This window comes from Castor canadensis, chromosome 17, assembly GCF_047511655.1.
Source record: "Castor canadensis chromosome 17, mCasCan1.hap1v2, whole genome shotgun sequence".
In the NCBI taxonomy this organism is placed as follows: Eukaryota; Metazoa; Chordata; class Mammalia; order Rodentia; family Castoridae; genus Castor; species Castor canadensis.
In genome coordinates this window covers 42,035,367-42,048,822 of record NC_133402.1, presented here as the reverse complement: position 1 = coordinate 42,048,822, position 13,456 = coordinate 42,035,367, and the positions used below count along the sequence as shown (strand labels likewise).

The 13,456-nt window shown below is 44.1% G+C and overlaps 1 protein-coding gene across 1 annotated transcript; it reads right to left on the bottom strand.

Annotated features, from left to right (window-relative positions):
* Positions 1 to 7,476: 7,476 nt before the first annotated feature.
* Positions 7,477 to 11,087, bottom strand: Rpl14 (ribosomal protein L14). Its single transcript, XM_020177469.2, has 6 exons — positions 10,999 to 11,087; positions 10,422 to 10,523; positions 9,895 to 9,989; positions 8,217 to 8,316; positions 8,070 to 8,123; positions 7,477 to 7,812 (listed from the first exon to the last, which is right to left on the bottom strand). Exons 1-6 carry the CDS (start codon positions 10,999 to 11,001, stop codon positions 7,519 to 7,521), a joined length of 648 nt encoding a protein of 215 aa, XP_020033058.1. The 5' UTR covers positions 11,002 to 11,087; the 3' UTR covers positions 7,477 to 7,518.
* Between the last annotated feature and the right edge of the window lie 2,369 nt (positions 11,088 to 13,456).

Below are 13,456 nucleotides of genomic sequence, written 5' to 3'. Positions count from 1 at the left end.
GTCATCTAAAAAGGATGCATTTATTTAGCATGCTTGTTTACTTATATACAGATAGGTAGTTCATTTTCTTCCTTTCCAGTTCAGGAAGCTCTCTGTTGATAATAAATTCTCATTAAAGTAGCACAAAGTTGGAAAATAAAATAATCGTCAACACATTTTCCAAAATAATCAACACAACCCCAATGTGAGAACCAACCAATTATTCCCTCCAGGATCTGCCCCGGATTATTAAAATGCAATTAGACCCAGAAAAGTAACCCGGCAGGGGGCCGTGTTTATTTTTCTCAATCTTTTTCACAGTAAACTCAGAGCCTGGGAACACTCTCCTCCTGATACCTGAACACTTCTGAAGATTGTCCAGACTCGGGGATTCAAGACTGTGCCTCTACTGATTTCAAACCATCCAGTCAGATTCCAAATCACACACAAGATACATCTGTAGACGTGTTGATGTGCTCTCAGTGTTCACAAATTTTAACAATTGGCTGCCAATAATTAAAAATCTTGATTCCACATTTGGGATCGGCATCTCCTCTTGGAAAACAGGCCAATCTGACAAGCCCAGGTCCCATTGCCATGTGGCAGCACTTGGCTGGTGTGAGCAGCAGCTGCCTCTTCAGGAGGGCCATGTGTCTTCTGGGGACTTCACACATTTGCATTTCTCATGGAGGGTGCAGAGACATGGAGGCATTTCTCAGCCCCTCCCTCTCCCTGCTTCTCTGCAGCTTTCCTGGCCCAGCTGTCAGCTTGATGCCCTGAGCTGCAGTGGGGCTGAGAGCCAAATGCCACAGTGGCAGGCAGGAGAGATGCAGCCCGGGGATGGACACAGTTCCCTGCTCCTGCAATGCTGGCGTTCTTCATGACTTGCTCCTTGGCTTGCGTTTTGGCTTCTGCCCTTACTGCAGTGACAGTCTACCTATTGTCCAGTTCCATGAGGTACACAGACTCTTAGGGCTTCCTGTGACCTTCCTTTCCTTAATAGCTTTCTCCTGTTGGGATCCTGCCTCAGCTTGCAGGCTGACTACCTCCTGGAACTCTCAGGACTCAAGCTCTGCTTTGAGATATTCTTGGCTTGTTTGCATAGAGTAAGTAGGTAACAGTGTCTTTGCCTTAGGAAGCTGGACCAGTGGGACAGAATAGAGTCCAGAAACAGACCCAAGCATATACAGTCACCTGATACCTGAGAAAGGTGTCCCTACAGTGCTGCAGGGAAAGGTTGTTGTTTTTAATATAAGTATTGGGTCACTTGTACATTTACATGGAAAAAGCCTGTTTTTACCTCCACCTCACACACTGCAAAACCAGTCCCAGGAGGATTGCAGATCTGAGACACCAGGTCTCTGTCAGCATACAGAGGTGAATGTCTTTGTGCCCTTCGGGGAGCATTTTATGCAGTTCATTATTGAGTGAAGCAAGGCAAAGTTTGGGGCTGTCGAAGTGGCTCAAACTGTAGAGCACCTGCCTATCAAGCCTGAGGCCTGGAGTTCAAATCCTGGTACTACCAAAAAAAAAAAAAGAACCCATGGGATTAAGAGCTCACTGTCTATAGATGGGTTCAAGAGTCCTTGCCCTCAAATATCACACAGTTTTTTGGGGAGAAGAGACATAGGGAAAACAATACAGCAAAGTGTGATGAGACCAATGTCGTAGGAGCCCAGAGCTGGGGGTTCCCGATTCAACCTGAAGATGGTTTGAGGGAGGGCTTTCTGGACTGTGCCCTCTGTCTCCTGCACTGTCCATGGACACAGATATTCTTAGGAACAGTCTTCCGGAGACTGTTCTCAGTCACCCTTTCCATTGATTCAGAGAGTGCTACAAATGTCCCTTTGGTACACTCTCCTGTAGATGTGGCTGGGTGATGCTGAAAATGTCTACAATGAATATCTGTGAAATAGGAGTCAAAAACTGTAGGGCTGGGGTGGGGTGGGGTGGGGTGGGAGTCTGGCTCACTTGTAGAGCACTTGCCTACCATGTATGAACCCCTGGGTTCAATCTCTAGCCTCCACTCCTCCCCCCAACCAAGAAAAAATAAAAACGGCAGTGGATTCATGGCTTCTAAGAAAATCCTTAGCCTCACCATGATGGTATTACTAAGTATGTTGTACTGAATGTATCTAGTGATATTGGAAAGACAAAACCAGCCTTGGGAGGGAAAGAGGAGCCCACAGCTAACCATGGGTAGCCCATGGGTTGCAGGACCACATGCAAATGGTGATGTGGCCCTGGATGAAATGGGTGAGATGCTCAAGGTCCCAGTGGCAGAGACTGACCAAAGGACCAACAGGGATCTGAAGGCCACACTCCAGAAGCGAGTGACACCACAGCCAGGGTCCCCATCCTGAGTACGTGGAGCTTGGGAATGGATGTCAGGCCAGCATGCCTCTGTGGGCAGGAACTGGGGCAGAGCTCAGGGGCCACATGGACCTCTCGTGAGGTCTGCATGAGACAAGGAGCCTGGGGGGGTGGGGCTGTGCTGCTTGCCCCCAATCCTGCAGCCAAAGCAGAAGCATTCTGTGGGCTGGGTGACTCCAGCAGCCCCCTAGGAAAACCCAAGGCTGTACCTGTCCAGGGTTCCCCCAAGTCAAACTACCTACCCTGTCCTTCAGTACTGATCAACACCTGGCTTTTTGTCAATTACCTCCTAGCTTTCCAGATAGATGCTACATTTGTCAGGGACAGGGAACCCACGCAACACTTCTTGTGATGCTTGCAATTCTGGCTCTAGCACTAATTTAAGCTTGTGATGAATTGATAACCCATCTTCCCCTTAATGGGTGATGTACCTGTGACCTAAAATCCTGGGGTCTGGGGTGTAATAGTGTTCAAATACTAGCTTCACATGAATGGCTTTGCTCAGTTTAGACTTAACAATTTAGGATGGTAATAGTTTCAAACTGATTCCAGTTGTGTGCCATAACTGGGTCTAAACAAGTATTGGATATATTGTTGCTGCCATTATAATTATTCCTGTGTAGCATTGCCACTGTCCTGTAAAATACTCCAGGTTCTTTCCAGCCTGGACAGAATAATCATGACAACAGCGCCTCCTACTGGCCAGGAATTGTGCCAAAAGCAAACATGTCTATTGCCTTCTGTCTACTGTTTATTTCTGCTTGGCTATCTCAGAGGGACCTAAAACTCAAAATGTTCCAAAGTAATGTCACCCTCCTATTCCTCTTTCTAGTTTCCCCATCTCAGTGAAATGCACAGTGTGCATCCAACCCACCACATCAGCCACCTGATGGCTGACTCCGTCCTCGGCATCTTCTTTCACCTAGATTACAGAGATAACCTCCTAAATGTTCTCCTTTGCTCCAGCCCAGCCCCTCCAATCTTTCCTCTCTGGATTGCAGCCAGTGTGAATGCAAAAGCATGACACTCCCACTTTTTAAACCCTTATCAAGTATCCAGGTCTTTCAGATAATGTCATTCCACCTTTCAGACTCGAGAAGAGCTGTCACTCAAGCTGGCTCGGAGGTGGAGGTTTTACTTCTGTGCTAGCACATTCTGACACGGGTTGAATGCACGAGCTTATTTCATGTCTCTTCCCCTGCTTCATGTGAAAATGAGAATATTGTAGAAGGTAAGTGAGATATGAATGCAATTCACAAATTCTGCTTCCTGACCCTGCATTAGTGCTGAAGTAAGAGAAAGTAAGGGTGCAAGTAGTTTCTTCAAAGTTTTAAGGGGAATAGCATCACTGTCATCATAATTACTGGCAGTACTGGGGTTTGAACTCAGGGCCTCACACTTGCTAGGCAAGCGCTCTATTACTTGAGCCACTCCACCAGCCTAGGAAAATCATTTTAAACCTAGAACCCTAAAGAGCCAGATCATTGCAAATATGTAAGGTCAAACTCAAAATACTTTCAGACAAGTAAGAGTTTAAGATATTTTTCAGTCATGAATGCTAACTGAAAGAAACAGAAAGAGGATTCAATCCAAGAAAATAACAAAAAATGAATCCAAGAGGAAAAGGTAGGATGCAAGAAGCAGTAGCAGTGGTAAGCCAGGAAATCAGTAAAAGACATTATTAAAGCTAGATTAGTGTTGCATCTTTAGATACTGTTCACAGAGCGTGAAGAAGTCAGATATCGGCTCAGTTCTATAGGTCACTAAAATGGTATAAGTAGAAGGTATGTAGCTTCCAAATCAATTAACGAAACAGGTAAAAATATGGGGGTGAAGGGGAAATATACTAAAAGATTGCAATCAGAAGATAAAAAGTAGTATTACAGAAATAGGTTTAATTGTAGAAGTGAGGTAATTTATGTAAATTGGTTTTATTAATGTATAAAGAGACTCATTGGATTTTAAAAAATGAAAAGTTATAGGTTGTTTATAAGGACACACAAAAAGAAAAATGAAAATAACAGAGTAAACCAGGTGTTGGTGACTCACACCTGTAGTCCTAGCCTACTTGGGATGCTGAGAGCAGGAGGATTGAGGTTCAAGTTTAGCCTGGGAAAATAATTAGAAAGACCTCCATCTCCAAAATAACCAGAGCACAATGGACTGGAGGTGTGGCTTAAAAGGTAGAGAGCTCTACATTCAAACCCTGGTGAAAGAAAAGGAAAGAAAGAAAATAAAATAAAGGGAAGAAAAGAACAGTGAAAGAAGAGAAAGAAAGAAAAAAAAGAAAATGACAGAGTAAAGTTGGAATAAAGGAGAGAAAATGACCCATTGGATCTGGATGTGGTGGAGCACATGTGGTCCCAGCTGAGGCTGAGGTAGGAGGATCACTGAAGCCTGAGAGTTCAAGGGCAGGCTGGGAAAGATCCTGCAGAAAGGAAGGAAGCAAGGGATGGAGGGAAAAGAAGAAAAAGAGTGAAACAAAATGAAAAGGAGTACATCTGTAATCCCAGCACTTGGGAGGCTGAGTTTCAGGCTAGCCCGGGCTACATAGTTCCAGGCAAGCCCGCATAGACTGTGAAAAAAAGAAAGAAGCCAGGCACTGGTGGTTCATGCCTGTGATCCTAGCTACTCTGGAGGCAGAGATCAGGAGGACAGAGGTTTGAAGCCAGCCCGGGGCAAACAGTTTTAGAGACCCTATCTCAAAAACACCATTCACGAAAAAGGGCTGGTGGAGTGGCTCAAGGTGTAAGTCCTGAGTTCAAACCCAGTACCACAAAAAAAAAAAAAAAAAAGACAGTAGAGTGTCTGCTTTGCAAGTATGAAGCCCTGAGTTCAAACCTCAGTCCCACCCACCTCCACTCCCTGCAAAAAAGAAAAAATATGAATTAAAGGTGCCAACAACCTGGAGATGTGAGGCTTCCTGGAAACAAAACTGTCCAATTTCCTTTCTACCCAAGAGCCAGTTTAGCACAACACAATTCACTCCAAATTATTGAATATGGTAAAAAGAACCGTTCCGGTGTTGAAGATACACACCCTGCCCTCACTCTCTCAAGCATCTTATTTGATCCTTGCCACAACAGAAGACAGGTATCAGGATCCCTGGCTTTTAGATGAGGTTCATGTGAGATGCAAAAGTGAGTTTGGACTGAATGACAGGATTCAAATATGATCCTGAAGTCAATGTTTTCTCGTAACTGGGCAAGTGTGCAATTCTCTAGAATTGTGGACTTTTATGAACCTGGCTATTTTAATAATTTCTCAATCTCCTTTCTCACCCATTGACCTTCCAGAAGATTAATCACTAGCCCCTAAATCTTCGTATGATTCACCTCATTAATCATAACCTCCTGCTCTTTTTCAGATGGCCTTATGTCCTAGTTACTTTAAGAGCACCAAGTGTCTTATATTACACAATTTCCCAGGTGCAGCTTCAACACTGCTTGCACTCTACAACTTCCTCATATTTGATAAGGGCTCACTTTTTACCCAGGTTGGCCTTGAACAGTGATCCTCCTGCTGCCTGCCACTCAATTAGGTTAGGATTATAGGAATGGGATACTGGCTACTTTGAAGCTTTCTGAGCAACATGGACCAGATGAGGGATCCAAAGCTGTTGGCAGTAACAAAGTGCACTCCCCTTTACTCCAGGTAACAGCTTTTACCTACCGCATATCCACATTCTCTCATCTCCTTCCCCTGTGTACAACCATACTGACTACAGAGAAGTTCAGGGGTCAAAAGTGAATCCTGGGGCTGGCGGAGTGGCTCAAGTGGTAGAGTGCCTGCCTAGCAAGAGTGAGCCTGAGTTCAAACCCCAGTACCAACACCCAAAAATCTCACATTTGAGTTACTTTGTAACAACAAATCCTCAGTTCTTTCACTTGCTCCCCTCCTCCTCTTACAATCTCAAACTAAATTCTTTCCCAGGTTTCTATGCACTGCTAGCTTCCCACCTCTCAAAGACTCATTTCCCAGTCTCCAGGTTGTGTTCACTATTCCTAGGCAATGTAGTCACTCAAGACTTCCCCTGCTCTTATTACCACAGCTGACAAATAGGAGATACAACCCTGCTTGTTAACTACTCAAAGGTATACCACATAGACTGAACTGGGGTCTGGAGATAAGCCAAGTTCCACAGGCTTTAAGAAGCAGAGAAGACTAGGTTGTCTTAAATGAACATGACTTGTCTTCTTAGTATTACTTGGGAGCCAGCTTTGACTAGAATTTCATTTTGAACATATCCTTAAGCCTGAGATGCCTTATAGTATTCAAGGCCATTTGGGATCCTTTACTGCTCTAAATTGTTAAAACCACGTGAAGGGAGGGAATGAAAAACCTTAAGTAACCAAACCGCCATATATAATCTGCCTCCCTACCTTTTTCATTGTGTGGTAGGACTGGGGTTTGAACTCACAAAGCAAATGCTCCTCTGCTTGAATCACACCTACACTTCCTTTTGCTGATTTTTTTTTTGGGGGGTGGGCAGGTCTTTTAAACTATTTGCTTGGATGGAGTCGAGCTGCAATCCTCCACAACCTCAGCCTCCAAGTAGCTAGTATTATAGGTGTAAACTGTCCTTTTTTTTGGTGGCACTGGGGTTCGAGCGCAGGACCTTGCTTGCATGATAGGCAAGTTCTACCACTGAACCACACCAGCCCCACAGTGTATTTTTACAAGAAAATTTGCCAGACTTGTGTGCATAAAGACTGGAACTCAGCATGGTGCTGGTGGCTCACACCTGTAATACTAGCTACTCAGGAGGCAGAGACCAGGAGGTACAGTTCGAAGCTAGCTTGGGCCAATAGTTCATGAAACCCTATCTTGACAAAACCAACACAGAAATGGCTGGCAGAATGGCTCAAATGGTAGAGTGCAGTATTGCCACACACACAAAAAGCTGGAACCTTATATATCGAGAAATATTTGTACAAGGAAAAAAAAGTTGCATTCTAATCATGATTCCCCCCATCAGAATATTAAGCAGCTTTAACTTTATGGTGGCTGAGCATTACTCAAGCTCCAGCTGTTTGAGTTTAAGAGACTGGTCCTCCAATGTTCACAATCCCAATTAGCCTCCTAAATGCCACCTTAGCAACAAACTTTATATCCAGACTTGCCAACGTGTCAAAAAGAATCTTTATTCCTTTTTAGAGCAGATTCTTATGCTTTCTTGCCAGATGCCTTTGGAGCAGCTGCTTTCTGGGCTGGAGCCTTCTGGCCCTTCTGAGCTTTTGCAGGCGGAGCTGCCTTCTGGCCTGTGGCTTTCTGGGCAGGAGCCTTCTGGGCCGGGGCCTTCTTGCCTCCATCAGTAGCCTTTTTCGCTGGACCTTTAGCTTTAGCAGTTGCCGCCGCAGCTGCTATCGCTGCCTTAGCGACAGGTGCTTTTTTGGGAGAAGCTTTCAGGAGAGCTGCTCTTTGAAGTTTCTTAACTTCATTTTTGATTATTCTATTCCTCTGGAAAAAATGTCAACATAAGAAAGCACTGATTACACTGGATTCATGCTAGTTTTTTAGAAAGGGCAGTAGTTAGCCTATTACCCACAACTGAATCTAAATAAGGATTAGCAATTCCTTAAGGACATGGAGAAATACAAACAAGGACTTTTTTTTTTTTTTTAACTCACAAAGCACCTAAGAGGTACTTGAAATGGGAATTTGCAACTGCTCCCTTGTTTTAAAGCAGTTAAGACAATTCAGGTTCTAACACTTACCATTTTCTTTGCCTTCATGACTTTAAAACGATCGAAATCTGTCATCTTTGCTTTCTATTAAAACAAAACAAAGAAAATGATCACTTATACCACTTTCCAACTCCAAAAACCCAAACCCCCACAATTCAAATGCCCCATAGCCATTACCCTTTCTCTGGCTTCAATCTTCTTGGCCCATCTTGTGGCTGCCCATTTTGTACTGATATCTGCTTTCTCCCAGGCTTGTCGCACGCACTTCTGACGGGCACTAGAAAGAGCCAAGACCATAGACTCAGCTTTGAAGGCACACATACCCAAGGACAACAGTTTGTCCTCAAACCATTCTTCCTGCTACACTTCCAGCTTTGTCTTCAGAGCACACATGCCACCTGGCACACTGCCTTTTACTGTAAGAGGATGGTGTTCATGAAGCCAAAATATAATTTCAAGCACAATTTTATTAATTCCATTTCATGGAATCAAAAATCACCTCCAAACACCTTTAGCACCACTTAGGAAGTAGAATGAAAGTCATTTCCTTTTTATAATGAACAGAGAAAGTTAATTCTTAGGCCTGATTTTACTTTGTAAAACCACAACCTGTGGCTGAGCATCTTGAAACAAAACCCAGTGTGTATCATTCAGGGACCAAAGACAGAAATGCAACAGTAACCAGAAAAACTACAAGCTACCACAAACTCCCATTTCCAATTGTAACAAGCACCTAAGATTCATCCCTAAGTATACTTCAACAGTATATAGTTTAATGGTAGCAGCATGGTCCCATTAACTCCAGGCTGTTGAGAGGTTAAGTTTTTGGCAAACAGTACTGGTAATGTCTACTTTGTGCTTGCCAGTTACTGAGAGGCTCAGCACACTGGCGGATTCTGTACTACTCTTTTTTTCTGAATGGTGGCCGATGTAAAGAGATGGTCCCAATATATAATTATCTTCTGGAACACAGTATTAGGTATTCAAACCTATACAACTTTTATCTACTGTATCGTTGATGGTCACGTGTAGTACATGCTCTATTTCAACTGTCACTATGAGTTGAGACAAGTATATAGCAATTTATTATGTTCAATTTTCATGTCAAAAAAAGAATTGCTCCTTATTGCCTTAATTTCTGTATGTAAGGTGGGCAAAGAATATCTCTTACACTAAATACTTTACAAGTGACACACTAAAAAGTTCAAATAATGATAATAACTACTAGAAGAGATAGGCGTTGACATTTTTGTTTTGAAGCTAAAAATAACAAGGCAAAGTAGTACCTATAAGGAGGATTTTGAGTTCAAGAACAGCCTGAGCTACACAGGGTGTCTTAAAAAGCCCAAAACAGAAACGGGTTGAGCTGGGTCCAGCTCAGGTTGAGTGCTTATATGGCACGCATGACTCTGTGGGTCTAATTCCCAGCTTCACATACACTAAACAACATATGACTGGATGTGTGCTGAGTGGTGAATGCTTGTGTAGTGAAAAAAAAAAAAGATGTGGGTTCAATTTCCATTTCTGCCAAAAAACGTAACAGAAAAGGTGACTTTGGGTATTGTGAACAGAACTCCTTAATGAATTTATTGCATGAAAATACCGTCAACGGGACAATAGGAGAATGTCAAGTCTGGATAAAGCCAAAGCCAGACAATGTCCATGGTGGAAAAGTGAACAATATTTTAAAAGTAAACAATGCCTATTTACTCTTACAATGTAAATTCCTTTACTGAACTCCTGTATTGTTTACTCTATTTTTATGGGAAAAACCAAGTGGCAAAAAAACCCTCAAAACCAAACTTAAACTTTTACTAGTGTAAACAAAACTAGGAGTCATGACTGGTGTAGTTACCTGTGTGGAAACTTCAGGATGAAGTCGGTGAGCTGCATGCATTTGAAAGGCATGGCCTGTCTTCTCACCCGAGTGCAAGGTCCATCAACCAAAGCCTAGAACACAAAGATGAAGAATCTCAGTGCAAAACCTAATAGCAATTAAAATGGACAAATACCTGTATTAAAATCTGTCCATTTAAGACCATCAAAACCCACACTAGTATTTAAATACTGACCAAGTACCTTCAGTGGGCCTTATCGGTCTTAAAACTCGGTTTATCACAACTCATTTAAACCTTGGCAATGTCTTAGCAGTAAGTGGCTAAAAGTTCTGGCTATTTTAAATGGTCTAATACTCTTTAACAATACCCTAGCCCAGTTACCTCAAGTCTATTTCAATCATGTACTCAAACTGTTTCCTCAGTGGTAAAATAAAGCTATCACCTTTACCTTAAAGGTCCAATGAAACACTGACCGGTACCATCTCTAGTGCATACCAATCACTGCCACTTAAATAAAAAGTTGGGATGTTTTTCTTGTGCTTACCCTGTTCTGATCAATAACATCTACAATCGCGACCAGTTTTCCGGCATGAGGCCCAAAGGAGACGTAGGCCACCCGGCCAATCTCCACGAAGCGCCTGAACACCTGAAGTGGGGCAGAGATGAGAACAAGATGCATTTCCTGGCTGGTTTGCAAGTTTCCAACTTACATAAACCGATTAGCGAGAAATACCTACTTAGAATATTACGTCCAGTCGCCTGGGGCGGATGAAATCCGCAGAGGCGGTGAAAAGCCCACTTCCGCCTATTTCCGAGACCAGGGCCCCGACCCTGGAGTCCCCCGTGCAGCCTGAACCCGGCCCCGGGGCGCCTGAGCCACCCGGTCACCAGAGCCGAGGCGCGCACGCGTGGCCCATGGCGCGCCTGGCCGGCCGGGCCCTCCACGCGATCGCCGGACTCGCGTCCGAAAGACACTGAACCCGGTGCGCCGCCCGCATGGGAACCCTCCCCACGCGCTGCCCAGGACCCTCAGGGTGCCACTCCACGTTTCAGCGGACCCGCTAAACTGATAGTGGAGCAGCATGGCCGCCAGACTCAGAGCCCCCTGCAGCCAGACTCACCATGTTGGCGGCGTTCGGCGAGAAGGAAGAAGGCCCGCCCGCCCGTGCGCATGTGTAGCGGACCGCCCCGCCCCTTCCGTCAACGAGAAGCGACGTGGGCGCCGATTGGTTGCGGCGTCCGTGCGTGCTTACGCATGCTTGCTGGGAAAACATGGCGGGGCGGGTAGGGCCCGGCTGCGTTCTGGCAGTTATGTGCAAGGAAATTGACTTCGGTGATTTAGACAGACAAGTTGTCGGAAAATAATCTTTTAGACTTTAGAGTAAGGAAGAGCACAAAGTGTCTGCCTTCCATGGAAACTCTGCATCCCATTTGACTTCCATTCCTCAGAGGAAAAAAGAAAAAACCCAAACAGCTTCTTGGTTGAAACAGGCCTGTAATTGTGGCCGGAAGACTGCAGGTTTGAGGCCAGATAACGAAAATGTCTCAAATAAAAAAAAAAATAAGAAAGAGAAAGAAAAAAAACAAGATAGGCGCCCGTGGCTCATGCCTGTAATCCTAGCTACTCAGGCAGAGATCAGGAGGGTCGCTGTTTGAGGCCAGCCTGGAAAAATTAATTCGTGAGACCCTATCTCAAAAATACCCAACACAAAATGGTTGATGGAAACACCAAAAAAAGAAAAAAAAACAAACCCCCACCTCAGAACCCTGGATTTTTGTCTAAATATTTATGTTGATGTTACTCATAGTTTTAGTACTGGCCTTTTACTTTTTAGTTCACGTTTGCTCCCTACATAATACCAGTAATTTTGTTAATCTTTTAAAATTAATTCATAGAAAATAATTCATGCTGGGCAGCGGTGGCTTACGCCTGTAGTCCTAGCTGCTTTGGAGGCAGAGATCAGGAGGATTAAACCCAGCCCAGGAGGATAGTTTGCAAGGGGTCCCGTGCCTATCAGTCAAGAGGCCCTTTGAGAGAGCTGTGCTCATACCAAGGTCTATCTCCACTGCCTCAGTCTCCCTACTTGCAAGGCAGCCTTGCTGAACCTTGCTCACCTCCTTTGTGCTGGGGTCTTGCTTCCTCAGCACAAGGTCTTTGACATGGCCTTGCTCCTGTCAAAGTTTCTTCTCAGTCTATTTAGTTACTGATCTTCTACATGTTCCTTATATCATCACTTCTTTCTGGTCATTGTGGTTGAGCCACACTGGTCTTTAATGGGCCTCACTTTCTCCTGCTCTATGACCTCTATACATATCTCCCTTGCCAGGACTTCTCTTCCCTCTTCATACTCATTTTGTGGCAGTGCCAACTCATCTATTTTTTTTTCTAGATATTCTGACAGAATCTGGTTATCTCAGGTAACAATAACAACAAAAAAGGGTTAGCCCTTTTCTCTAGCTCAGCTGGTTTACCTCGGTTATCACAGTTAAATTGTTTGACTTACTTTTCTGTTCACTCAGGCTGTTGTAGGGTTTTTTATTTTGTTTTTGGAATCATGTCTCACTATGTTACTCCGCCTTGGATTCTCTATCCTCCTAAACCCCGAGTGTTGGGGTTACAGGCTTGTGCCACCACACCGCCTTTTTTTACTTTTTTTTTTTTTGGCAGCACTGGGGATTGAACCCAGGACCTTGAACACACTAGGCAAGTGCTTTACCACTGAGCTACATCTCCAGCCCTGGTTGTAGTTTTGTGCCAGTTAGAGTTAAGTTCCATGAGGGCAGGATCTTTTCTGTTTATCTCCAAATCTTAGCACAGTGCCTGGTAAAAGCCTCAATCAATGCATAGGAAATAAATTAGGCTTTAGACCTTGGTATCTTGTTTAATAATTTACAAAAGACACAAACAAGAATGGCCATATCAGTTATTTTGTTTGTTTCGTAACAGTCCCAAACTGGAAACTACCTGTAGGCTCGTAATCAAGAAAATGGAAGGCTGAGCATGGTGGCGCACACCTATGATCCCAGCTACTGGGGAAGCAGTCAGGAAGACTGGGGTTCCAGACCAGCCAGAGCAAAATCTCTGGACCCTATCTGAAAAACACTAAAAGTAAAAAGGACGAGAGGCATGACCCAACTGCTAGAGCACTTGCCTAGGAAGCAGGAGACTGTAAAAGTTTAGTCCTAGCATAGCAAAAAGAGCAAGGTTAAGAATGAAGTCTACAGCAACTACATGTAACAACATGGATAGATTTCACACATAACACTAAGTGATTTTACTTATATAGAATTCAAACCAGGCAAAACTAGCCTAGGATGTTAGAGGTATTGGTTGTCTAACGCAGCAGTGGCTGGGGGGGAGGGGGGCAGGCCGGGCTTCCCAGCTGTTGGTGGTCATGTAGTTTATTCATCTGAGTGTTGGTTGCAGGACTGTGTTGAGCTTGTGAAAATTCAAAATTCTGCCCTTTTCCCTCAAAATATATTAACTTAAAACTTTTTTTTTTTTTTTTGGTGGGCCTGGAGTTTGAACTCAGGGCTTCACACTTGTAAAGCAGGTGTTCCACTTCTTGATCCACAGCT